This window comes from Arachis hypogaea, chromosome 11 (genome assembly GCF_003086295.3).
Source record: "Arachis hypogaea cultivar Tifrunner chromosome 11, arahy.Tifrunner.gnm2.J5K5, whole genome shotgun sequence".
Classification (NCBI taxonomy): domain Eukaryota; kingdom Viridiplantae; phylum Streptophyta; class Magnoliopsida; order Fabales; family Fabaceae; genus Arachis; species Arachis hypogaea.
The window spans coordinates 64277563-64303259 of record NC_092046.1 but is presented as its reverse complement, the minus strand read 5'-3'; the positions used below and the strand labels follow the sequence as shown (position 1 = coordinate 64303259).

At 39.4% G+C, this 25697-nt stretch overlaps 1 protein-coding gene across 1 annotated transcript; it reads right to left on the bottom strand.

Annotated features, from left to right (window-relative positions):
* Positions 1–19879: 19879 nt before the first annotated feature.
* LOC112722172 (cytochrome P450 736A117) lies at positions 19880–24388 on the bottom strand. Its single transcript, XM_025773140.3, has 3 exons — positions 23880–24388; positions 22167–22723; positions 19880–20784 (listed from the first exon to the last, which is right to left on the bottom strand). The coding sequence occupies exons 1-3, from the start codon at positions 24235–24237 to the stop codon at positions 20182–20184; spliced, it is 1518 nt and encodes a 505-aa protein (XP_025628925.1). The 5' UTR covers positions 24238–24388; the 3' UTR covers positions 19880–20181.
* Between the last annotated feature and the right edge of the window lie 1309 nt (positions 24389–25697).

Genomic DNA, 25697 nt, shown 5'->3' with positions numbered 1-25697 from the left:
TCATCATCATTCCCCCACGAACGCGTGCCTGACAACCACTTCCGTTCACCGTAGAATGAATGAATATCTCTTGAATCTCTTAATCAGAATTTTCGTGGTATAAGCTAGATTGATGGCAGCATTCAAGAGAATCCGGAAAGTCTAAACCTTGTCTGTGGTATTCCGAGTAGGATTCAAGGATTGAATGACTGTGACGAGCTTCAAACTCGCGAGTGCTGGGCGTAGTGACAGACGCAAAAGGATAGTAAATCTTATTCCGGTACGATTGAGAACCTGCAGATGATTAGCCGTGCGGTGACAGCGCACCTGGACCCTTTTCATTGGAAGGATGGATGGTAGCCATTGACAACGGTGATCCACCAACACACAGCTTGCCATAGGAGGACGTGCGTGCGTGAATCAGGAAACAGAGGAAAGCAGAATTTCAGAAGACAAAGCATCTCCAAAACTCCAACATATTCTCCATTACTGCATACAAGTATAATTTGTGTTCTGTCCTTCTTACCTTTTACAATTCAAATTAAGAATTATTATTGATATTATATCCTGACTAAGAGTTACGAGATAACCATAGCTTGCTTCAAGCCAACAATCTCCGTGGGATCGACCCTTACTCACGTAAGGTATTACTTGGACGACCCAGTGCACTTGCTGGTTAGTTGTGCGAAGTTGTAAGAGAGTAATGTGAACATTGACATTACAATTTCGTGCACCAAGTTTTTGGCGCCGTTGCCGGGGATTGTTTGAGTTTGTACAACTGACGGTGAATCCTGTTGCTTAGATTAGGAAAATTTTGTCTTTTGGGTCAGAGTCTTTTATATTCTTTTCAAAAAAAAATAAAAAATAAAATAAAAATAAAAATAATATTTTTTCTTAGTTATTAAAAATATTTTTCAAAACAAGTGTTACATTTACTGCCCATTTGGCTAGAGCGTTGGTTTGTGTTCTTGGTAAATTGGGTACCTTCTTTTTAAAATTCTTTTTCAAAAATAATTTTTACATTAAATCTTGTGCCAAACTTTAAGTTTGGTGTTTTCTTGTTGATTTTTCTTTGGTTTTCGAAAAATCTTATTTTGGTTTTCTAAAAATTTTAAGTTTGGTGTTCTTTCTTCATGTTCTTGTGTTCTTGTGAATCTTCAAAGTGTTCTTGAGTTTTCCTTGTGTCTTGATCTTAAAATTTTTAAGTTTGGTATTCCTTGGTGTTTTCCCTCCAAAATTTTCGAAAACAAGGAGCATTAGATCTAAAAATTTTAAATCTTGTGCTATCTTATTATTTTTCTCTCTCCTCTTTAAATTCAAAAATATATTTTCTCTCTATTTTAAAGCAAATTTTCGAAATTTACCTTTAAAATTCAGATTTTTATTTCAAAATTTAAAACCTTTTTCAAAAATCATCATATCCTTTTCAAAACTTCCTAACCACTTTCTCTCTCCTTATTTTTTCGAAAATCTTCACCCATTTTTATTTATTTTATTTTAATTTATTTTATTTTCGAAATAAATAAATAAATAAATAAATATAATTTTTTTTATTACATCATCTCCCTTTCTCTATCATGGATCTAAGTGGAAATGAACAGTCCAGAAGGACTTTGGGGTCATATGCTAACTCTTGTACTGCTTCATATGGGATAGTATCTGCATACCCTCCATTGGAGTCAGTAACTTTGAGTTGAATCCTCAGCTCATTATCATGGTGCAGCAAAGCTGCCAGTATTTCGGTCTTCCACAGGAAGAACCTACAGAGTTTCTGGCACAGTTTTTACAAATTGCTGACACAGTACATGATAAGGAAGTAGATCAAGATGTCTACAGATTATTACTGTTTTCATTTGCTGTAAAAGACCAAGCCAAGAGGTGGTTAAATAACCAACCTAAGGCTAGCATAAGGACATGGAAACAGCTGACAGAAAAATTCCTGAATCAATACTTTCCTCCAAAACGGATGACACAGCTAAGGTTGGACATCCAAGGCTTTAAACAAGGAGATAATGAATCTCTTTATGATGCCTGGGAGAGATACAGAGAGATGCTACGAAAATGCCCCTCTGAAATGTTTTCAGAGTGGGTTCAGTTAGACATCTTCTATTATGGGCTTACAGAAAGAGCTCAGATCTCTCTAGATTACTCAGCTGGTGGATCTATCCACATGAGAAAGACAATTAAAGAAGCTCAAGAGCTCATTGATACAGTTGCCAGAAATCAGCATCTATACCTAAGCAGTGACCCTTCCATGAAAGAAGAGGTTAAAACAGTAACTACTGAACTCAGTCCTGTAGAACAAGCTGCTGAATTCAATCAGCAATTGGACTTTCTAACACAACAGTTAGCCGAATTCAAAGTAGACTACAAGAGACAAGGATGGCTAATATAAATATGGAAGAACAATTGAAGCAAACAAAACAGCAGCTATCAAAACAAATAATAGAAGAATGCCAAGCAGTTCAATTAAGAACTGGGAAAACATTAAATACCCCACCTCAAGACAGCAGGAAGCCAAGGAATGAGCAAACCACCCAAAATCCATCTGAGGACAGTAAGAGCCCAGGAAAAAATAATTCTGGCATTAAAACGCCAGAAATAGGGTGGAAGGCTGGCGCTGAACGCCCAGACCATGCTCAGGACTGGCGTTTAACGCCAGAAACAAGCAAGGAACTGGTGTTGAACGCCCAAAGGAAGCACAGTTCTGGCGTTCAGACGCCAGGAACAGATGAGGAATTGGCGTCTAACGTCACTCCAGCTTCTAACTCTGGCACTCAAATGCCAGAGAGGGATCAGACACACGCAAGTGCTGATGACAACCCCTCTAAAAAGGCTTCTTCAACTATTTTTGTAGGAAATAAACCTACAGCAACCAAGGTTGAGGAATATAAAGCCAAGATACCTTATCCTCAAAAACTCCGCCAAGAAGAGCAGGATAAGCAATTTGCTCGCTTTGCAGATTATCTCAGGACTCTTGAAATTAAGATTCCATTTGCAGAGGCACTTGAGCAAATACCTTCTTATGCCAAGTTCATGAAAGAGATCTTGAGTCATAAGAAGGATTGGAGAGAAACTAAAAGAGTTCTCCTCACTGAAGAATGCAGTACAGTCATTCTGAAAAGCTTTCCTGAAAAGCTTAAAGATCCCGAAAGCTTTCTAATACCATGCACATTAGAGGGAAATTGCACCAGGACAGCTTTATGCGATCTTGGGGCAAGCATCAACCTAATACCTGCATCCACTATCAGAAAGCTTGGTTTAACTGAAGAAGTTAAACCAACCCGGATATGTCTCCAACTTGCTGATGGCTCCATTAAATACCCATCAGGCGTGATTGAGGACATGATTGTTAGGGTTGGGCCATTCACCTTTCCCACTGACTTCGTAGTGCTGGAGATGGAGGAGCACAAGAGTGTTACTCTCATTCTAGGAAGACCTTTCCTTGCAACTGGACGAACTCTCATTGATGTCCAAAAGGGGGAAGTCACCCTGAGAGTCAATGAAGATGAGTTTAAGTTGAATGCTGTCAATGCCATGCAGCATCCAGACACACCAAAAGACTGCATGAAAATTGATCTTATTGACTCTTTGGTAGAAGAGATCAACATGGCTGAGAGTCTCGAATCAGAGCTGGAAAATATCTTTAAAGATGTTCCACCTAATCTAGAGGATTCAGAGGAATTGAAAGAGTCTCTGAAATTTCCTCAGGAAGAGGAAAAACCTCCTAAACCCGAGCTCAAACCATTACCACCATCCCTGAAATATGTATTTCTGGGAGAAGGTGATACTTTTCCAGTGATCATAAGCTCTTCTTTAAATCCACAGGAAGAGGAAGCACTAATTCAAGTGCTAAGGACACACAAGACAGCTCTTGGGTGGTCCATAAGTGACCTTAAGGGCATAAGCCCAGCTAGATGTGATGACAAGTCATCTTAGCCCATTTTAACTAGTCTTTTTCTTTTGTTTTCATTAGAATTATGCACTTTTTTGAGCTACAAGCAAGCTAATTGAGTAGATTTTCATGTTTCCCTTGATTGAACCAACCATATATGAATTTATGCCATTTCATGAGGTTTTATGCTATATTTGTTGCATATTATGAAAGAATGAATATCTCATGATTTTGAGCATAGCTTTGATGAGTTTGGTTGATTAATGATAGGTGAAGAAAGCTTGGAGAAAGGTTGAAGCAAAGAGGAATGGCTAGGAGTGAAGAGAGGACAATGGAATAAGTGAAATTGAACCAGGAAGCAAGAAGTTAGCCCCAACGTTAGCCCCCTAACTTGGAGGCTAACGTTGGAACTTGAAATTTCCTCCCTGGCCATCCCACGTTTGCGCCAACGTTAGCCCCCTAACTTGGAGGCTAACGTTGGCACATGAATTCCTCCCTGGCCATCCAACGTTTGCGCCAACGTTAGCCCCCTAACTTGGAGGCTAACGTTGGCACATGAAAACATAAGGGAGAGGGGCCAACGTTTGCGCCAACGTTAGCCCCCTAACTTGGAGGCTAACGTTGGCACCACAAGCACACTAGACAAGGCCAACGTTAGGGTCAAAGTTAGACCCCTAACGTTGGCACCAACGTGCATACCAGAAAAATGTGTTTGCTGCTATGAAAAGTTGGAGCTCTAACTTTGGCTCAAACTTTTGGTCCAACTTTTGCTAACCTCAAACCCGGTTCAATTGGTTCACTTTGGTTCTTCTTCAAACTTCAAGAGCAATCAACCAAGGCCTCTTTCAACCCAATTCCACCAAGAGCAAAGGCCCAACTCAAGGCTTGAAGATCATTGGAAGAAAGTGTATAAATAGAATAGAATTCAAGTTATTCGGGGAGCTTTCCTTTTGGAATTTCCATAATAGTTTCTGGGAGAGCTTTTGAGTGAACTTTAATTTCTTTGTTTCCATTGCTTTCAATTTCATTTTACTTTTGTCTTGGATCTTGGATTGGAGAATTGAAGAAATTCTGTTTCAATCTCAATCTTGGATCTCTCTGTTTCTTTACTGTTAATTAAATTTCATTTCCGGTTAATTGCTCTTCATCTATTCTCTTTGCAATTTACAATTTCCTGGCAATTGTTCTTGTTGGATCTAGGAAGGCATTGAGATCTAGACTTGGTTTTCTAGTCTCTGGGTCCTGAGATCTGAATTTCCCATTTCAATTCTCTGTTTACTGCTTCTTATGTTCATTTACTTTCTGCTTCATATCCGGTTCAATCCCAATTCCCTTTTACCCTTCTGTTTGATGCAATTTAACTTTTCCTTGTTTAATTTCTGCAAATCCACGTCCCAATCCCCTTTACATTTCAAGCAATTTACATTCCTTGCACTTTAAGATTCCGCAATTTACATTTCTTGCACTCTAAGTTTCTGCCATTTAATTTCTTGTTCTTTAAGTTTCAGCAATTTATTTCTTGTTCTCTTTACTTCAATGCAATTTAATTCTGCAAGTCACAAAACCATCAACCAAATCTTGATTCGCTTGACTAAATCAACCACTAAATTAAAATTGCTCAATCCTTCAATCCCTGTGGGATCGACCTCACTCCCGTGAGTTTTTATTACTTGATGCGACCCGGTGCACTTGCCAGTTAGATTTGGGTGTTTTGGGAGAAATTTATTTTTCCTCCAAAATATCTCATCAAGATGCATGCACAAGATCTTATTGGAGGACAATGCTAAGCCAGTGGTTCAACCACAGAGGCGGCTAAATCCAACCATGAAGGAAGTGGTGCAGAAAGAGGTCACTAAATTACTGGAGGCTGGGATTATTTATCCTATTTCAGATAGCCCCTGGGTGAGTCCTGTTCAAGTTGTCCCTAAAAAGGGAGGCATGACAGTGGTTCATAATGAAAAAAATGAACTGGTTCCTACAAGAACAGTTACAGGGTGGCGCATGTGTATTGATTACAGAAGGCTCAATACAGCCACCAGAAAGGATCATTTTCCTTTACCATTCATAGACCAGATGCTAGAAAGACTAGCAGGTCATAATTATTACTGCTTTTTGGATGGCTATTCAGGCTACAACCAAATTGCAGTAGATCCCCAGGATCAAGAGAAAATAGCATTCACATGTCCATCTGGAGTATTTGCTTACAGAAGGATGCCTTTTGGGCTGTGTAATGCGCCTGCAACCTTTCAGAGATGCATGCTCTCTATTTTCTCTGATATGGTGAAAAAATTTTTGGAAGTCTTCATGGATGACTTCTCAGTATATGGAGACTCATTCAGCTCCTATCTTGATCACCTGACACTGGTTTTGAAAAGATGCCAAGAGACCAACCTGGTTTTAAACTAGGAAAAATGTCACTTTATGGTGACTGAAGGGATTGTCCTTGGGTATAAAATTTCAAACAAGGGAATAGAGGTGGATCAAGCTAAAATAGAGGTAATTAAAAAATTACCACCACCTGCCAATGTTAAGGCAATCAGAAGCTTTTTGGGGCATGCAGGATTCTATAGGAGGTTTATAAAGGATTTTTCAAAAATTGCAAAACCTGTAAGCAACTTGCTAGCTGCTGACACGCCATTTGTGTTTGACACAGAGTGTCTGCAGGCATTTGAAACTCTGAAAGCTAAGCTGGTCACAGCACCAGTTATCTCTGCACCAGACTGGACATTACCGTTCGAATTAATGTGTAATGCCAGTGATCACGCCATTGGTGCAGTACTGGGGCAGAGGCATGAGAAGCTTCTGCATGTCATTTATTATGCTAGCCGTGTTTTGAATGATGCCCAGAAAAATTACACAACCACAGAAAAAAAATTGCTTGCAGTGGTTTATGCCATTGAAAAGTTTAGATCATACTTAGTAGGATCAAAAGTGATTGTGTACACAGATCATGCTGCTCTTAAATATCTACTCACAAAGCAGGATTCAAAACCCAGACTCATAAGATGGGTGTTACTTCTGCAAGAGTTTGATATAGAAATAAGAGACAGAAAAGGGATAGAAAACCAAGTGGCTGACCATCTGTCCCGGATAGAACCAGTGGAAGGGGCGTCCTCCCCCTCTATTGAGATCTCTGAAACCTTTCCGGATGAGCATTTGTTCGCCATTCAGGAATTACCATGGTTTGCAGATATTGCAAACTACAAAGCTGCAAGATTCATTCCCAAGGAGTACAGCAGGCAACAAAAGAAAAAATTAATTACTGATGCAAAGTACTACTTGTGGGATGAGCCCTATCTCTTTAAGAGATGTGCAGACGGAATAATCCGTAGGTGTGTGCCTAGAGAAGAAGCGCAGAGGATCCTATGGCATTGCCATGGATCACAATATGGAGGCCATTTCGGAGGTGAGCGAACAGCCACCAAGGTCCTCCAATATGGTTTCTACTGGCCTACACTCTATAGAGATTCCCGAGAGTTTGTACGTAACTGTGACAGTTGCCAGAGAGCTGGTAATTTGCCTCATAGTTATGCCATGCCTCAACAAGAAATCTTGGAGATTGAGTTGTTTGATGTATGGGGAATTGATTTCATGGGGCCTTTCCCACCATCATACTCAAACACTTATATTCTGGTGGCAGTTGACTATGTATCAAAATGGGTAGAGGCCATTGCCACACCCACCAATGATACTAAAACAGTACTAAAGTTCCTCCAGAAACACATATTTAGGAGATTTGGTGTCCCTAGGGTACTAATCAGTGATGGGGGCACTCACTTCTGCAACAAACAGCTTTACTCTGCCATGGTCTGGTATGGGATTCGCCATAAGGTGGCAACTCCATATCATCCACAGACAAATGGGCAAGCTGAAGTCTCTAATAGAGAACTAAAAAGAATCCTGGAACGGACTGTAAGTACCCGTAGAAAGGATTGGGCACGAAGCTTGGATGATGCTCTGTGGGCTTACAGAACAGCATTCAAGACTCCCATAGGGACCTCTCCTTACCAACTTGTGTATGGTAAGGCTTGTCACCTGCCCGTGGAACTGGAACATAAGGCCTATTGGGCAACCAGATTCCTTAACTTTGATGCCAAATTAGCTGGAGAGAAAAGATTGCTCCAGCTGAATGAGCTAGAGGAATTCAGATTTACTGCTTTCGAAAATGCCAAGCTTTACAAAGAGAAATCAAAAAGGTGGCATGACAGAAAGCTGTCATCTAGAATCTTTGAACCAGGACAAAAGGTTCTGTTGTTTAACTCTAGGCTCAGGCTATTTCCCGGGAAACTGAAGTCCCGGTGGAGAGGACCATATGTGATTACAAGTGTATCACCATATGGTTATGTAGAGCTTCAAGATATTGATTCTGATAAGAAGTTCATTGTTAATGGACAGAGAATCAAGCACTATCTTGAAGGCAATGTTGAGCAAGAGTGCTCAAGGCTGAGGCTAGATTAAAAACTCAGCAAGGTCCAGCTAAAGACAATAAAGAAGCGCTTGCTGGGAGGCAACCCAGCCATGGGGCATCACTTCCTCTAAGCATTTTGCCCTATTCTTGATTTTATTTGTTTATATAAAGTTCATTGATACTAAGGTAAAGTGTCAATTGTATAAGTTTACAGGGTTACAGAAGGATTCTACACACAAAACGGAGAAAAAAGAGCTCACTGGTAAGAAAACACCAGTAAAAGTCTGTTTTGGGCGTTCAACGCCCAAAAGAAGCATCCACTGGGCGTTGAACGCCAGTAAGGATAGCCATCTGGGCGTTCAACGCCAGAAAGAAGCAACAGCTGGGCGTCGAACGCCCAGGAGAAGCAGCAGTTGGGCGTTGAACGCCCAAAACATGCAGCGTTTGGGCGTTCAAACGCCAGGATGGTGGGGAGGAGGTAAATTCGTTTTCTCTTCATATTTTTCATTTTAATCTTAATTTTCATGTTTCAATTCATGATTTCTTGCATAAACATGTTACAAACCCTGATTTCTAAAATCCCTAATTTCTAAAAACCCCACTTTAAAAATATCAAATGTATCTTAATCCATAAGCACAAATCCTTTTTTTTATCCAATTCAACTCTTTTTCAAAATTTTCAAAACAAATCTATCTCTTTTCATTCAAAAATCTTTTCAACTAATCAATATCTTTTTCAAAAAAAAAATCCAAATTTATCTTTTTCAAATATCTTTCATATCTTTTCAATTTTAAATTATATCTTTTCTTATCATACTTATCTCTTTTTAAATCATATCTTATATCTTATCTTTCTCCCTAATTTCGAAAACCCACCCCCTCCCTTTTAAAAACACATTCGGCCTCCTTCCTCTCATCCACCATTCAACACTAGCTCTCCTTCTATCCCTCTCCTTTCTTTTCTTTTGCTTGAGGACAAGCAATCCTCTAAGTTTGGTGTGTTTATCCGTGATCACTAAACCATACCCACTAAGATCATGGCTCCTAAAGGAAAACAACCCACTCCAAGAGGCAAGAAAGAGAGTGTTCCAAAACCACTTTGGAATCAAGGGAGGTTCTTAACCAAAGAACATTCAGACCATTACTACAAAATAATGGGTCTAAGATCTGTGATCCCGGAAGTCAAGTTCGATCTGAAAGAAGATGAATATCCGGAGATCCAAGAGCATATTCGAAACAGGAACTGGGAAGTCCTAGCTAATCCTGAAACGAAAGTGGAAAGGAATATGGTTCAAGAATTCTATGCTAATCTGTGGCAAACAGACAGGCAGAGAATATCTGGAGCTGCCCTCTATGACTACAGGACTGTGGTCAGAGGAAAGATTGTTCACATCCACCCTGACAAAATCAGAGAGATCTTTAAGCTACCTCAGCTGAAAGATGACCCAGACTCCTTCAATAGGAGAATGATGAGAACAAACAAGGGCCTGGATAAGATCCTAGAGGATATATGCATCCCTGGAGCCAGGTGGACCACCAGCACGAAGGGTGCCCCAAGTCAACTCAAGAGAGAAGATCTCAAACCAGTCGCCAGAGGATGGCTGGACTTCGTTGGGCGTTCTATATTGCCCACCAGCAACCGTTCTGAAGTCAATATTAGAAGAACAGTGATGATCTATTGCATTATGTTGGGAAAAGAAGTAGAAGTTCATCAACTGATCCCATCTGAATTCTACATACTTGCCAACAAGAACTCCAAGGATGCCAGATTGGCTTATCCAAGCCTAATCTCTATGCTCTGCAAAGATGCTGGAGTAAAGATGGGAATAACAGAGTATATCTCAGTGGAGCAACCAATCACTAAAATCACAATGGAAAAACAACAAATGCAGGATGACCCCATCAAGAGGAGGGCGCAAGAATTCCTACCAGAACTCCCTCAATTTGAATACTGGGAGCATCTTGAGGCATCTGTCACTAAGTTGCAAGAAACCATGGACCAATTGAAGGAAGAACAGCAAAATCAAAACAGCATGCTTTGCAAACTGCTCAGAGCACAAGAGGTGCAAGGGCGTGAATTAAGAGAACTAAAGCGTCAGAAACTATCTCTTGAAGGGCCAAGCACCCCACAGACTAAAGAGGCATCCGCTTCCCAAAGTCAAGGTTGTTGAGTTCTGATCTTAACCTTAACCCTGTGATAACTTTTTTTTCTATTATTTGAGTTTCACCTTAGGAGTCATATAATGGCAATTAGTATTTATATTTTGATTTTATCCCCAATTAATCTATAATTTATTTTTCTCATCATCATTAAACATGAATAAAATAGAAGATTTTCTTTAGAACAAGGAGGCAATAATTTTCGAGTTTTTAATAAAACAAATTCTAATTGTTTACATGTGGTGGCAATGCTTTCTGCCTTCTAAATGAATGCTTGAACAGTGCGTATGTCTTTGGAATTTGATGTTCTTGAATGTTAAATATGTTGGCTCTTGAAAGAATGATAAACATGAGACATGTTATTGGTAATCAGAAAAATCATAAAAATGATTCTTGAAGCAAGAAAAAGCAGTGAATACAAAGCTTGCAAAAAAAAAGAGCAAGCAGAAAAAGCCAATAACCCTTAAAACCAAAAGGCAAGGGTAATAAAAAGGATCCAAGGCTTTGAGCATCAGTGGATAGGAGGGCCTGAGGGAATCAAATCCTGGTCTAAGGGGCTAAACCAAGCTGTCCCTAACCATGTGCTTGTGGCGTGAAGGTGTCAAGTGAAAACTTGAGACTGAGCGGTTAAAGTCAAGGTCCAAAGCAAAGAGAAGAGTGTGCTTAAGAACCCTGGACACCTCTAATTGGGGGCTTTAGCAAAGCTGAGTCACAATCTGAAAAGGTTCACCCAATTATGTGTCTGTGGCATTTATGTATCCGGTGGTAATACTGGAAAACAAAATGCTTAGGGCCATGGCCAAGACTCATAAAAGTAGCTGTGTTCAAGAATCAACATGCTGAACTAAGAGAATCAATAATACTATCTGAATTTTAAGTTCCTATAGATGCCAATCATTCTGATCTTCAATGGATAAAGTGAGATGCCAAAACTGTTCGGAAGCAAAAAGCTACTAGCCCCGCTCATTTAATTAGAATCTGAGCTTCACTCAAAAACTCTGAGATATTATTGTTTCTTGACTCATTTGTATTCTATTTTATTTATCTAGTTGCTTGAGGACAAGCAACAGTTTAAGTTTGGTGTTGTGATGAGCGGATATTTTATACGCTTTTTGGGGTTAATTTCATATAGTTTTTAGTATGTTTTAGTTAGTTTTTAGTTTATTTTCATTAGTTTCTAGGCAAAATTCATATTTCTGGACTTTACTATAAGTTTGTGTGTTTTTCTGTAATTTCAGATATTTTCTAGCTGAAATTGAGGGAGCTGAGCAAAAATCTGATTCAGGCTGAAAAAGGACTGCTGATGCTGTTGGATCCTGACCTCTCTGCACTCGGAATGGAATTTCTGGAGCTACAGAAGTCCAATTGACGCGCTTCTAATTGCGTTGGAAAGTAGACATCTAGGGCTTTTCAGTAATATATAATAGTCCATACTTTGCTCAAGGATAGACGACGTGAACTGGCGTTCAACGCCAGTTCCATGTTGCAGTCTGGCGTCCAGCGCCAGAAACACGTTACAAGTTGGAGTTCAACGCCAGAAACAGGTTACAGCCTGGTGTTGAACGCCCAAAACAGCCCAGGCACGTGAGAAGCTTTAGTCTCACCCCCAGCACACACCAAGTGGGCCCCAGAAGTGGATTTCTGCACTATCTATTATAGTTTACTCATTTTCTGTAAACCTAGGTTACTAGTTTAGTATTTAAACAACTTTTAGAGACTTATTTTGTATCTCATGACATTTTAGATCAAAACTTTGTACTCTTTGACGGCATGAGTCTCTAAACTCCATTGTTGGGGTGAGGAGCTCTGCTGTGTCTCGATGAATTAATGCAAGTATTTCTGTTTTCCATTCAAACATGCGTGTTCCTATCTAAGATATCCATTCGCACTTCAACATGAATGTGATGAACGTGACAATCATCATCATTCCCCCACGAACGCATGCCTGACAACCATTTCCGTTCACCGTAGAATGAATGAATATCTCTTGAATCTCTTAATCAGAATTTTCGTGGTATAAGCTAGATTGATGGCAGCATTCAAGAGAATCCGGAAAGTCTAAACCTTGTCTATGGTATTCCGAGTAGGATTCAAGGATTGAATGACTGTGACGAGCTTCAAACTCGCGAGTGCTAGGCGTAGTGACAGACGCAAAAGGATAGTAAATCTTATTCCGGTACGATTGAGAACCTGCAGATGATTAGCCGTGCGGTGACAGCGCACCTGGACCCTTTTCACTGGAAGGATGGATGGTAGCCATTGACAACGGTGATCCACCAACACACAGCTTGCCATAGGAGGACGTGCGTGCGTGAATCAGGAAACAGAGGAAAGCAGAATTTTAGAAGACAAAGCATCTCCAAAACTCCAACATATTCTCCATTACTGCATACAAGTATAATTTGTGTTCTGCCCTTCTTACTTTTTACAATTCAAATTAAGAATTATTATTGATATTATATCCTGACTAAGAGTTACGAGATAACCATAGCTTGCTTCAAGCCAACAATCTCCGTGGAATCGACCCTTACTCACGTAAGGTATTACTTGGACGACCTAGTGCACTTGCTGGTTAGTTGTGCGAAGTTGTAAGAGAGTAATGTGAACATTGACATTACAATTTCGTGCACCACGGTGACAGCGTGCGTAGAACATTTTCACTAAGAGGACGGGAAGTAGCCATTGACAACGGTAATGCCCAACATAAAGCTTGCCATGGAAAGGAGTATGAATGATTGGAAAAAGGCAATAGGAAAGCAGAGGTTCAGGAGGAACAAAGCATCTTCATACGCTTATCTGAAATTCCAACCAAAGAATTACATAAGTATCTCTATCTTTATTTTATGTTTTATTTATCTTTTAATTATCAATTCTCCATCACCATCTGAATTCGCCTGACTGAGATTTACAAGGTGACCATAGCTTGCTTCAAGCCGACAGTCTCCGTGGGATCGACCCTTACTCACGTAAGGTATTACTTGGACGGCCCAGTGCACTTGCTGGTTAGTTGTGCGGAATTATGACAAAGTGTGATTCACGTTTGAGAGCTCCAAGTTCTTTGGCGCCATTGTTGATAATCACAATTTCGTGCACCATTAATTATAGGAGTCATCCACCCTTGATCTAGACCTGTTATGGCTACGATTTTTCCCTCTTCCGAGATTGACGGGTTCTGTAGTATTTCCTGGATGAGGCTTCTATTGTTGCCTCCTGGTTTGGTGCTGGCTAGTTTTGAGAATGCGTCAGCTCGGGCATTCTGTTCGTGGGGTATGTGGCGGATCTCATATTCCCGAAATTGTCCAAGCTGTTCCCTGGTTTTACCCAGGTACTTTTTCATATTGGGGTCCTTGGCTTGGTAGCTCCCCGTTATTTGTGAAGTGATCACTTGTGAGTCACTGAAGATAATGAGTCTTTGAGCTCTGACCTCTTTAGCCAGCTTTAAACTAGCTAGTAGTGCCTCATATTCCGCCTGGTTGTTTAAGGCAGGGAACCCGAATTTGAGAGAGAGTTCGATTTGGGTTCCTTGATTACTTTCTATTATCACACCTGCGCCACTTCCAGTTTTATTCGAGGAACCGTCCACGTAGAGATTCCATTATGTGGGGGTTTTCAGGGTATCTGTAAATTCTACAATGAAGTCGGCTAAGTACTGTGATTTGATAGCTGTCCGAGCTTCATATTGGAGGTCAAACTCGGATAACTCGACTGCCCATTGTAAAATTCTGCCTGCTACATCTGTTTTCTGCAATATCCCTTTTATGGGCTGGTTGGTCCGAACCTTAATGGAGTGAGCTTGGAAGTATGGGCGAAGTCGTCGAGATGTTAGTATGAGAGCATAGGCAAACTTTTTTATTTTTTGGTAGTTCAGCTCGGATCCTTGTAATGCTTTACTGATAAAGTATACGGGTTGTTACCCACTGTTCTCTTCTCGAACGAGTGCTGAAGCTACTGTCCGACTTCCTACCGCGAGGTATAATATGAGTGGTTCTCCTTCTCGTGGCCGAGATAGGATAGGTGGCCGTCCTAAAAATCTTTTGAAATCTTGGAAGGCTTGCTCGCACTCCATTGTCCATTCGAACTTCTTTCCTTTCCTTAGAGTAGCATAGAAGGGGAGAGATCTTATCGTTGATCCCGCTAGGAATCTGGATAAGGCTGCCAATCTCCCGTTGAGTTGTTGTACCTCTTTGACACAAGTTGGACTCTTCATGTTGAGTATGGCCTTGCATTTATCCAGATTTGCCTCAATTCCTCTTTGTGTGAGCATAAAACCTAAGAATTTTCCTGCTTCTACTGCAAAGGTGCATTTTGCAGGATTGAGTCGCATGCCATGCTTCCTTATAGTGTCAAACACTTGGACCAGGTCGGACAATAATGTCTCTTCACTTTGTGTCTTTATCAACATGTCGTCCACGTAGACTTCCATGATTTTTCCGATATGATCTGAAAAGACTTTATTCATTAGCCTTTGATAAGTAGCTCCCGCATTCTTAAGACCAAAAGGCATCACAATGTAGCAGTAATTTGCTTTTGGTGTTAAAAACGAGGTCTTTTCTTGATCTGGTGGATGCATGGGGATTTGATTGTATCCGGAATATGCATCCATAAACGAGAGGTATTTATATCCGGAGGAGGCATCTACCAGAGCGTCGATGCTTGGAAGTGGATAAGGGTCTTTTGGGCAGGCTTTGTTGAGATCTGTATAGTTGGTGCACATTCGCCATTTTCCGTTTGATTTTTTCACCAAGACGACATTAGTTAACCACAGTGGGTACTTGACTTCTCTTATGAATCCTGCCTCCAGTAGAGCTTGTACCTGCTCTTCCACAGCTTGGGATCTTTCGGGTCCGAGCTTTCTACGCCTCTGTTGTACTGGCCGAGATCCAGGGTAGACTGCTAGCTTATGACATATTAACTCGGGGTCTATGCCTGGCATGTCTGCAGCCTTCCACGCAAAGAGGTTGACGTTATGTCGTAAAAACTGTACGAGTGTTTCTTTTATGTCTTCCTTTAGAGTCGTGCCAATATTAGTTGTTTTGTCCGAGGTGTCTCCGATCTGAACTTTCTCTACTTCACCTTCGGGTTGTGGACGGAGTTCTTCTCGTCTCTGAACTCCACCAAGCTCAATTGTATGGAATTCTTCTCTTCCGCCTCTGAGATTTAGACTTTCGTTATAACAGTGGCGCGCCATCTTTTGATCTACTTTTATTGTAGTTATTCCTTCTGCAGTTGGAAATTTCATGCATAGATGTGGAGTTGAGACTATTGCACCGAGTTGATTCAATGTTGTTTGACCTATTAAGGCATTGTAGGCTGAACTCACGTTGACCACGATGTAGTCTATTTTGAGAGTTCTGGATTGGTTTCCTTTTCCGAATGTTGTGTGTAGTGAGATGTATCCAAGTGGTTGTACTAGGATATCTCCCAGTCCGAACAGGCTGTTCGGGTATGCTCTAAGCTCCTTTTCTTCTAAACCGAGCTTGTCGAAGGCAGTTTTGAATAAGATGTCAGCGGAGCTCCCTTGGTCTATTAATGTGCGGTGAAGATTGGCGTTTGCCAGTATGATGGTGATGACCATGGGATCGTCGTGTCTTGAGATCATACCGGATGCGTCTTCTTTGGTGAACGTGATTGCAGGGATGTCGGGCGCTTCCTCCTTTCCTTCGACATGATATACTTCTTTAAGATATCTTTTGCGGGATGATTTGGAGATTCCTCCTCCTGCAAATCCTCCGTGTATCATATGAACATGTCTTTCTGGCGTACGAGGTGATCGCTCGGTTTGTCCGACCTCCTCGTCCCTCCTCCTTTTTCTTTGCTCATCGTCTCGGGTGGCCAAATACCGATCTAGTTTTCCTTCTCTTACTAACTTTTCTATGACATTTTTTAGATCGAAGCATTCGTTGGTGGAATGTCCACGATAGTATTCACAATACTCGTTTCGGTTTCCTCCTCTTCTTTTGCCTTTGAGTGGTCGAGCTGGGGGTATTTTTTCTGTGTGGCAGACTTCCTTGTACACATCCACAAGAGACACCCGAAGGGGGGTGTAATTATGATATTTTTTAATTTTTTCCCTTGTCGATCTTCCTTCTTTTTGGACTCTTTATCTTTATCCCGGTAGGTGAATCTGGATTTTAAGGTTTCTCCTAGTCGAGAATTTTCTTCCATTTTAATGTATTTTTCCGCTCGTTCTTGCACTTCGTCCAGAGATGTGGGGTACTTCTTCGATATGGATTGGCTAAAAGGTCCCTCTCGTATGCCATTGATGAGGCCCATGATGGCGGCCTCTGTTGGCAAGCTTTGTATGTCTAGGCATGTTTTGTTGAATCTTTCCATGTAGTTGCGAAAGACTTTCCCGATCTCCTTGCTTGATTCCTAGTAGACTGGGGGCGTGCTTAGCCTTGTCTTTTTGGATGGAGAATCTGGTCAGGAATTTTTTGGCTAGGTCATCGAAGCTTGAGATGGACTTCGGAGGTAGGTTGTCGAACCATCTGATTGCTGTCTTCGTGAGAGTTGTTGGAAAAGCTTTTCAGCGAACTGCATCTGAGGCATCGGTGAGGTACATCCTACTTCTGAAGTTGCTGAGGTGATGGTTGGGATCTATAGTGCCATCGTACAAAATCATATCCGGAAGTTTGAAGTCCTTAGGAATTTTGGTCTTCATGATTTCCCTAGTGAATGGATATTTATCTTTGCGTGAGTTGTCCTCAGGGGTGGTCCGAGTAGCTTTTGCTTTGAGATCGGCTTCGAGTTTTAAAAGTTTATCTTCTAATTCTCGACGTCGCCTTACCTCTCTTTGTAGATCCTTCCCAACTTCTCGTTGGTGCTGGGTTTCTTTTTCAAGTTGCTTTAAACGATCTTGAAGCGCTTCTATCACTCCTGGATTTGATGAGTTTTTGTCCTCGTTGGATTCCGGAGTATCTTTTAGCGTAGTGTCCGCGTTTTTGTGCGGTGTTCTATCCTCTAGATCCGAATCGTGGTCGTTGTCATGATCGTCCGCCATGGTGATCGGATGACTTCCAAAGTCCCCGGCAACGGCGCCAATGTTCTGAGGGTTACCTGAAACTGTAGGTCGATCTCGGACGAGATCTTCTGTACTGGTCGGAGATGACGTGTCTGGCTGGTGGGTGGCGGCCGGAGCTGTCGTGTCCGACTTGTGGGACTGGCTGCACTGCTGATCCTTCGTCATCGGAGGGTGGGGGTACCTGCAAGAGACTCCGATGCCTAAGTTAGCATGGTATTAAACAGGTTTTTAGTAGAATCAGAGTATGAGTTATACCTGGGTGCTCCAGTGTATTTATATTGGTGTAGAGTGACCTTTTTAGATAAGATAAGTTAGTTATCTTATCTTATCTTATCTTTGAGTTGAGGTCAGCTTATCTTCAAGGGAACCGCCCTTATCTCTATAGGCTTGGACTGCCTTTGGATTTAGGTCGTGTTCCTCTATTTGGGCCCCTTACTGGGCTTTCCTGTCGATTTGACCGACCTCTTTGGGAAGAGATCGGATAGCCTGACCTGAGGAGGTCGGTCGCTTTATTACTGAACATCCCTGATCGGATAGCTCGACCCAGGGTGTGAACAACGCCCGATTACGATAGGTTGGCAAGGTGAAAACCAAATTCACTGCCCGATCATGACAAGGTCGGCAAGATAAAAACCAAATTCATCGTCCGATTACAAAGCTACAGGTCGGCAAGGTGAAAACCAAATTCACCACCCGATCACGACAAGGTCGGCAAGATGAAAACCAAATTCATCGTCCGATTACAAAGTGACAGGTCGGCAAGGTGAAAACCAAATTCACCGCCCGATCACGACAAAGCGACAAAAGTTATAAAAAGTAATCCATAGAAAGAAGCCTGACGAGGTCTGAGAAAAAATGGATTGCTAAAATAACTTAGAGCGGACCGACATGAAGAAGTCAGACCAGACTGATCAAAGCGACAAAGGTTATAAAAAGTTTTCCATAGAAAGAAGTCTGACAACGCCTGAGAAAAAATGGATTGCTAAAAATAACCTAGGACGGACCGACATGAAGAAGTCGGACCAACCAATCAAAGCGACAAAGTTATAAAAAGTAATCCATAGCTGAGGCCTGGCCAGCCTTGACTAAAAATGAATTACTAAAAATAACTCGAGAAGGATCGACAAGAGAAGTCGGACCAACGAAGGGCGTGAGCTAAAAGGGACACAGCTTTGCCCAAAAAGCCACGACTCCACGACAAGGCTATCAAAATTGTTCAAACTAAAAAGTGTTCTACGAGAACACTAAAAAGTCGTCGGACAAGTTAGCCCTACGGACCACCTCGACCAAGCAGAAAGTGGACAAAACCAGAAGTGATCAAAAGAGGTCGGACAACAAAGTACCAACACTCTACGAAAATCCACAAAAGGTACAAAGACATCTCGCAAACGGCCAGAGGAAGGTCAGGAATGCTTTACTGAAAGGTACGAAGTCTTGAAAAAAGACACTATTTAAAAGGCAAAATCACAAATCAAAACGGCGCTAAAAAGTCATCCAAACAAACTATAAAAAGGTTTCCCATCGGAACACTACCTAAAAAATTTGTTGGATTATGACTAAAAAGCCCGAGCAGTGAAGACAAACAAGTCGGAAGATGGGTTAAAAGTCCTCTCAACAAACTAAAAAGGGCAATACCAGACTCGCACAAGGAGAAACTAATCAAAATCAGGATGCTTGAGCACGACTTCCCCAAAGAGATCGAAGCTTTGAAAGCACGATCTCACGAAAAGGTCCGAACTCAAGCAGGGGCACTGTTCATGCATCGGTTCAAGCTATAATGGACCGGGTTGGCCGACCTCTTAGAAGGTTGGCCCATGACCGACCTCTTGGAAGGTTGGCCCATGACCGACCTCTTCGAAGGTTGGTCTATGACCGACCTCTTCGAAGGTTGGCCCATTATCGACCTCTTCACAAAGAGTTCGGCTAAATCACCAGAGAAGCCTAAAGAAGGCCCAGATGAAAGAACCCAGCCCAAATCTAAAGGCGGCTAAAGCCTAGAAAGATAAAGGCGGTTCCATTAAAGATAAGATGACTTCACTCAAAAGATAAGATAAGATAACTATCTGCAGAAAGGTCACTCCACACTATTATAAATACACTGGAGTACCTAGGTATAACTCATACTCTGATTCTACTAAAAACCTGCTTAAAACCCATACTAACTTAAACATCGGAGTCTCTTGTAGGTACCACCACCTTCCGGTGACGAAAGATCAGCAGCATCTCCAGCTCCACCAGTTCCACCAGGTCGAACACGACAGCTTCGGCCACCGGTTCCACCAGGTCGGATACGACAGCTCCGGCCACCAGATCCAACAAGTTGGACACGGCAGCTCTGATCACCACAGCAAATCTCGTCCGAGATCGACCTCCAGTTTCATGTAACCCTCGCAACAAGAACAGTAAGTGACATCAATTTGTTTAAAAAAAATTAAAATATGCATTGAATATACCTGAAAGATCATAGATAAGTAGATAACCCCACACACATAAAGATGTTACGTGGCTTCATCTCCGTCTTTATGAAAATACAAAACTCTGAAGTTAAATATTTAAAATTTTAGTCCTTCAAAGTGAGAACTGGGAAATAAAGAGTATTATTACCGAGTATTTTCCCAAAAACCATAAAAGCATCAGAACTTAACTTTGGTGCTTTGTTTTCCTTTTTTTTTTTTTTTTTTTTTTTTTGTCACTTTTTAAATCCCCTTGTCTAACTACTTAATTCTTTGGGCTTGCAAGGGCTACAAGAGGAACCTTTCTATAAATGGTTAAGCCAACTGTTTCAGACATGTCCAAACTTTCCACACCCTCTGGTAACACCCATTCAAATTGGTGAAGGAGGTTGGCTAGCACAATCTCAACAATAACCATGGCGAATATTGTTCCCGGGCAGCCCCTTCTCCCTGCTCCGAACGGAATCAACTCGAAATCATTCCCTTTCACGTCTATATAATTATTCATGAACCTCTCCGGTGCGAACTCCTCAGGTCGGTCCCAATACTTAGGATCTCTTGCTATTGCCCAAGCGTTCACAATTACTCGTGTTCCCGAAGCAATGTTGTAATCTTGCAGTTTGATATCTTGCATGCTTTCTCGTGGGACTAGTAACGGAATTGGTGGATTTAGTCGAAGTGTTTCTTTAATCACGGCTTTTAAGTAGTGCATGTGAACCAAATCATCTTCAGTTATGTTCTTTCTGTTACCAACCACGTTTTTGGCTTCATCTTGCACTTTCTTCAACACCATTGGGTGCCTTAAGAGCTCAGTCATTGTCCACTCTAAGATGGTAGATGTAGTGTCTGCACCAGCGACAAACACATCCTAAAACGAAGAAAATTAAATGGACGACAAATGATGTATATCTATATTCTATAGTACATATTTGCTGATAAAATCAACTGTATACTTAAAAATCAGCTACCAAATCAGTTATCTATATACAATATATTGAAATATAACATACATATTAAAAATGAGATAAACAATATATATATTCATATACAAATATGTAATAACTAATTTGTTAGTTAATTAACATTTTTGTTATTTAGTAAGAATGTTAAGGGCAGCACAATATTTTATATAGCCATTTATTCTTGAATAATGGCTTATAATTAAATCAAATCAATGATCAAGATTAAATTATCCACTTCTAAATTTTTCTATATTATTCTACATTATTATAGGATATTTAATTTGCAACAGAACTTTTTAAATAATTTGAGCTATATACTACTTACACTCGTGTAGCATTCTTTCATGGTATAATTAGGGGTGCACATGGGTCGGGTGAAGCCGGGTTTGATGTGACCCAGACTCGACCCGAAATATACATCGGGTTTATTTATTAGACCCGAACCCTACCCTAGACCCGATGAAACCAATACACTTTCGGGTCACAATTATACCGGGTGAAAACCGGGCCGTTAACATTACATTACGTTGATACCTTTTTATAAGCTAGCATGTAAAAATATCTAAATTTCCAAGACTCCAACTATTATTTAACATGGTAAAATTCACTTAAAAAAATATAACAAGAACCAACCCTTCTTTAAAATTAAAGCATAACCACAATCAATACTAAAGCAAAATCACAATCAATACTAATATTGTCTAATAATACCAAATATTTAAATCAATACAAATAACACAATATTATGCATTAGTCTAAAGTCTTATGCATTCTAAACATAAAACATTAACTTATAGTTTTATAATGACTAATAAAACAAAATATTAAAGTTTACAATACTTAAATTCCATATAAGAATAGTTATGATCCATCACTAATAACACAAAATATTAATTGTGTATGATGACCTGGCCACCGGGCCGACTTCGGATGACCCGAGCTATGGCCCGGACCCGACCCGAAATAATGACCGGGTCTATTTTTGAGACCCTTACCCGACCCTAAACCCGATGAAATCACACCAAATTAGCCCCTAAAGTGTTCGGGACCGGGCCGGACCTTCGGGCCGGGCCGGGTCTGTGCACCCCTAGGTATAATATTGATTAATGAATGTCTACTTTACAACTTAAACTATTTGTAAGGAACTGTGCATAAAAAAAACTGTTGTCACTAATCTTAATTAGCCATCAGAAATCAAAATATAATATCACCATTAAGCTAAATATATAAAGCATGGATTATTTGCAAGTATCATAGCCTCTCCTATATCCTCTAAATTTGTACTTACCAATATCAAACACTTGATCACTGTTCTATCAATAGGAAATCCAGTTGCATTTGTCCTCTGGAGAAAAAGCAATACATCAACAAAATCATTGTGGCCTTGAGAATCTGATCCAACATGATCCAAATTGCTAGTAACATCATCTGGATATCGATTCACATGGTGATCAACTACTTCCTCCAAGAATTTATCAAACCTTGTAGCTACTCTGTTTGCTCTAGTGTACAACCCCGAAACACTGGTCAACCAATCAAGCCAAGGCACAAACTCTCCAATAACAAAACTACCAAGAAGTTCTGTAAACTCCATGAACAACTCCTTCAACTCCTTCCCACTTTCTCCACCATACTTTCTTCCGAAAGTGACCCTACAAAGTATGTCATTGGTAATCATGGAGAATAATTGGCTCAAATCTATTGGAACAGAGGGTAAAGTAGAATGTTTGACTTCTTCCATCATGATTTGAGTTTCCTCCTCTCTAACGGAGCGAAATGATTGAACCCTTTTTACACTAAGCAGATGCAGCACACAGATGCTCCTTAATTGCCTCCAGTACTCACCTATAGTCCACGAGAATTAAATATGTATGAGTGAGTATTCGAAACAACAACTTTGTCAATACGGTTACAGTACAAAGGCACAACTTTTTTCTAAATACATACAATACAAGATATAGCTTCGTTAAGTCATTAAGAAATGAAAAATGGTCGGTCAATAATGAGGGTTTTTGGAATTAAGTTTACTCAAATATTTAAAAAAGTTATTTTTTAAAAAATTTAAAACGAACACTTGTACTCAATAAATACAAAAATCTCTTATCATAAAAATATAAATTAAAAAAAAATATTTATTTCGGTACGATAATTAATTATTACATATTAATACAATACAAATCAATCACCAAAAAAAATATTAATACAATACAATACAAATTTAAACGAATAAAAAAATATCACGTAAATTATATTATTTTGATCAATATTTAATTTTTTTAAAAAAATATATTATCATTACATTTACTAAAATATCCTTATAAATAATTATAAAAAGATAAACACACATCCCTTTAAATATTTTTGTTAAGAAATTATAAAACTGACAAAAATATCTTTTGCAATAAAAAAATTAAAATCAAATATGATTGATCTAAAAGTACTGGGATTCATTGTTCATTTTCATCTTCTTCTCTTCGTCAGGATCACCTCTCCCTCGTCGTGTTACCACTGCGTGGTCATACTTTCCCGTCAAGTCGGATTTAGATCCTCTAAATTTTGAATTTCACTTTATAAAGTAAAGTTTGATCTCACTCTTGAATAGTTTTTCTCTCCTATTTTCTCCTGGTCGTCCCACCTATGAAATAAATGATGAGAAATCAAACTTTAATTTATAAAATAAAATTTAAAATTTAGAAGATTAAAATCCCTCTCATAGATCTCCTCATCCCACCATCATGTTGGAGGTTCTTGCTTATCGGAGGAGAGTGGCGGAGCTATGCCTCGTGCTGCTTGCGTGAAAGGTGGATCCCCAACCAAAAAAAAAGTCGGATTCCTGAATATAACTTCAGAATATTTTTTTTTTGAAAATAAAGTTTTTTTATTTTATTCCAGAAAATATTGCGAAAAAAAGAAGTAGCTAGTAAGAAATATCCAATATACAATAATATGTTTCAGGTAGGAACATAATACCATTACAATCGTTAGCTTCTTGGATACTCACCATATGGGGCTGTTGACACATCTTTGGAACCATATATAAGTATGTCGAACAATTTCCTTTGGGGCCTGTTCGCAAATACAAGATCATGGGTTTTCATGATCTCACGTGCACCTTCAGCGGAAGAGACCACAAGAACCGGCACCCTCCCAAGATGGAGCAACATCAAGGGTCCATATTTTTTGGCCAGAGATTGGAGGGTGCGATGAGGGTACAAACCTAGTTGATGGAGATTTCCTATTATTGGGAATTTCGGTGGAGAAGGAAGTGAGTTTTTTCTGATTATGGAATAATTTGAATACCATTTTATTAGCAGAAACAAAACGGAAAAGATTGGCAAGATAATGAGAAGTATTTGCATGTTGGTTTATTTTGTGAAGTGTGAAGTCTCTAGCAGGTTCTTGTTGGAGTCGATAAAGTATAAGCAGGGAGCACCACATGGGTTGTTGGTATATATATTGGATAAGTTTACACTACCTTGACAATAATTTTCCTCATACTCTAATAATTATAACATTAAATTAGGGTATAGTATATTTTTATTTGATTGGTGGTTATTCATGTTATTTAAAATGATCATTGTTTATTTAGCACTTTCTAATAATTATTGCTCTATACGTTGTATTCGATTTGATTTAGGACTTAATTTATAGCAATATGTGTGGCTAATTTTTTTTTTATACAAAAATAATATTAGTATTTTTTTTAAAAAAAAAAGAGATTATTTAATATAATTATAAGTGAGTAAATTTTATATGTAAAAAATCAACAATAATATATAAAATACGTATTAAATACTTTTTTATATATTTATAATATTATAATATATTTTAAATATTAATATTTAACTAAAATAACATCTTTATCTCTATATTAAAAATAATTTTTGAATATGTGTGGCTTCTTTAGTTACCAATTTATCACCTCTGTTACTTTGACTAATGTGTAGTCATGGTTAAGGTTAAGGATACATTCAATATACGTTGATATAAGGTGCAACACACCTAGTCACCTATCTCACATCTCAGACCAGAATCTACCTCTCTCAAATAAAAACTTCAACTAACAAGGCAAAGAGAAAATAAATTTTAATAACAATTTAATTCGCAAACAAATTTTTTTATATTTTTACAATTTTGTAATAAGCCTTTGTACTTATAACTAAAAAGATTAAAAAGAGATGATAAAAATTAGAGAATCTTTAATAGAATCGGAATTAAAAATTAAGTTTATTTTATTGTTATTAGCTAATAGCAACAAATAATAGAATGTATTCAACTTAATAAATAAAGAACACAAAAGTCAAATAATTATAAAGTATATATAAAGCACCCACAAATATACATAGAAAATCCATCACAGAAAAATATACGCAAACAAGTATAATGCATGTTTAACCCTATGCAGGTCATGAGTTTATGTGTCGGTTTACATCCTGCAACTTGACATTACCTAAAAATCAGACAATCAATCTCAGATATAGTTTTTCATTGTGTCCTTCGTGTATACGTATCTGTGGTTAAAAATACCATCAGTTCGAGACCACCAGCAATCGACGCAAAACTCGATGCCATAATATACGCATAAGGGGAAACATCGATCCTCAATTTGTGGGCGTTCCCAAGATCAACACACAACAATTCGTGAGTTATACCCGCATTTAATAATTCAACAGTTCGTGAGTTATCCCCGTAATCAATGATTATCAATTTGTGGGTGTTCCCGCCTTTAAACATTTGGCACTAACGCCCAAACAACAATTATATTTCATATGCTCTCATGTGACGGACAGTCTTTCAGAGTCTTTTTATATTTGGCCTC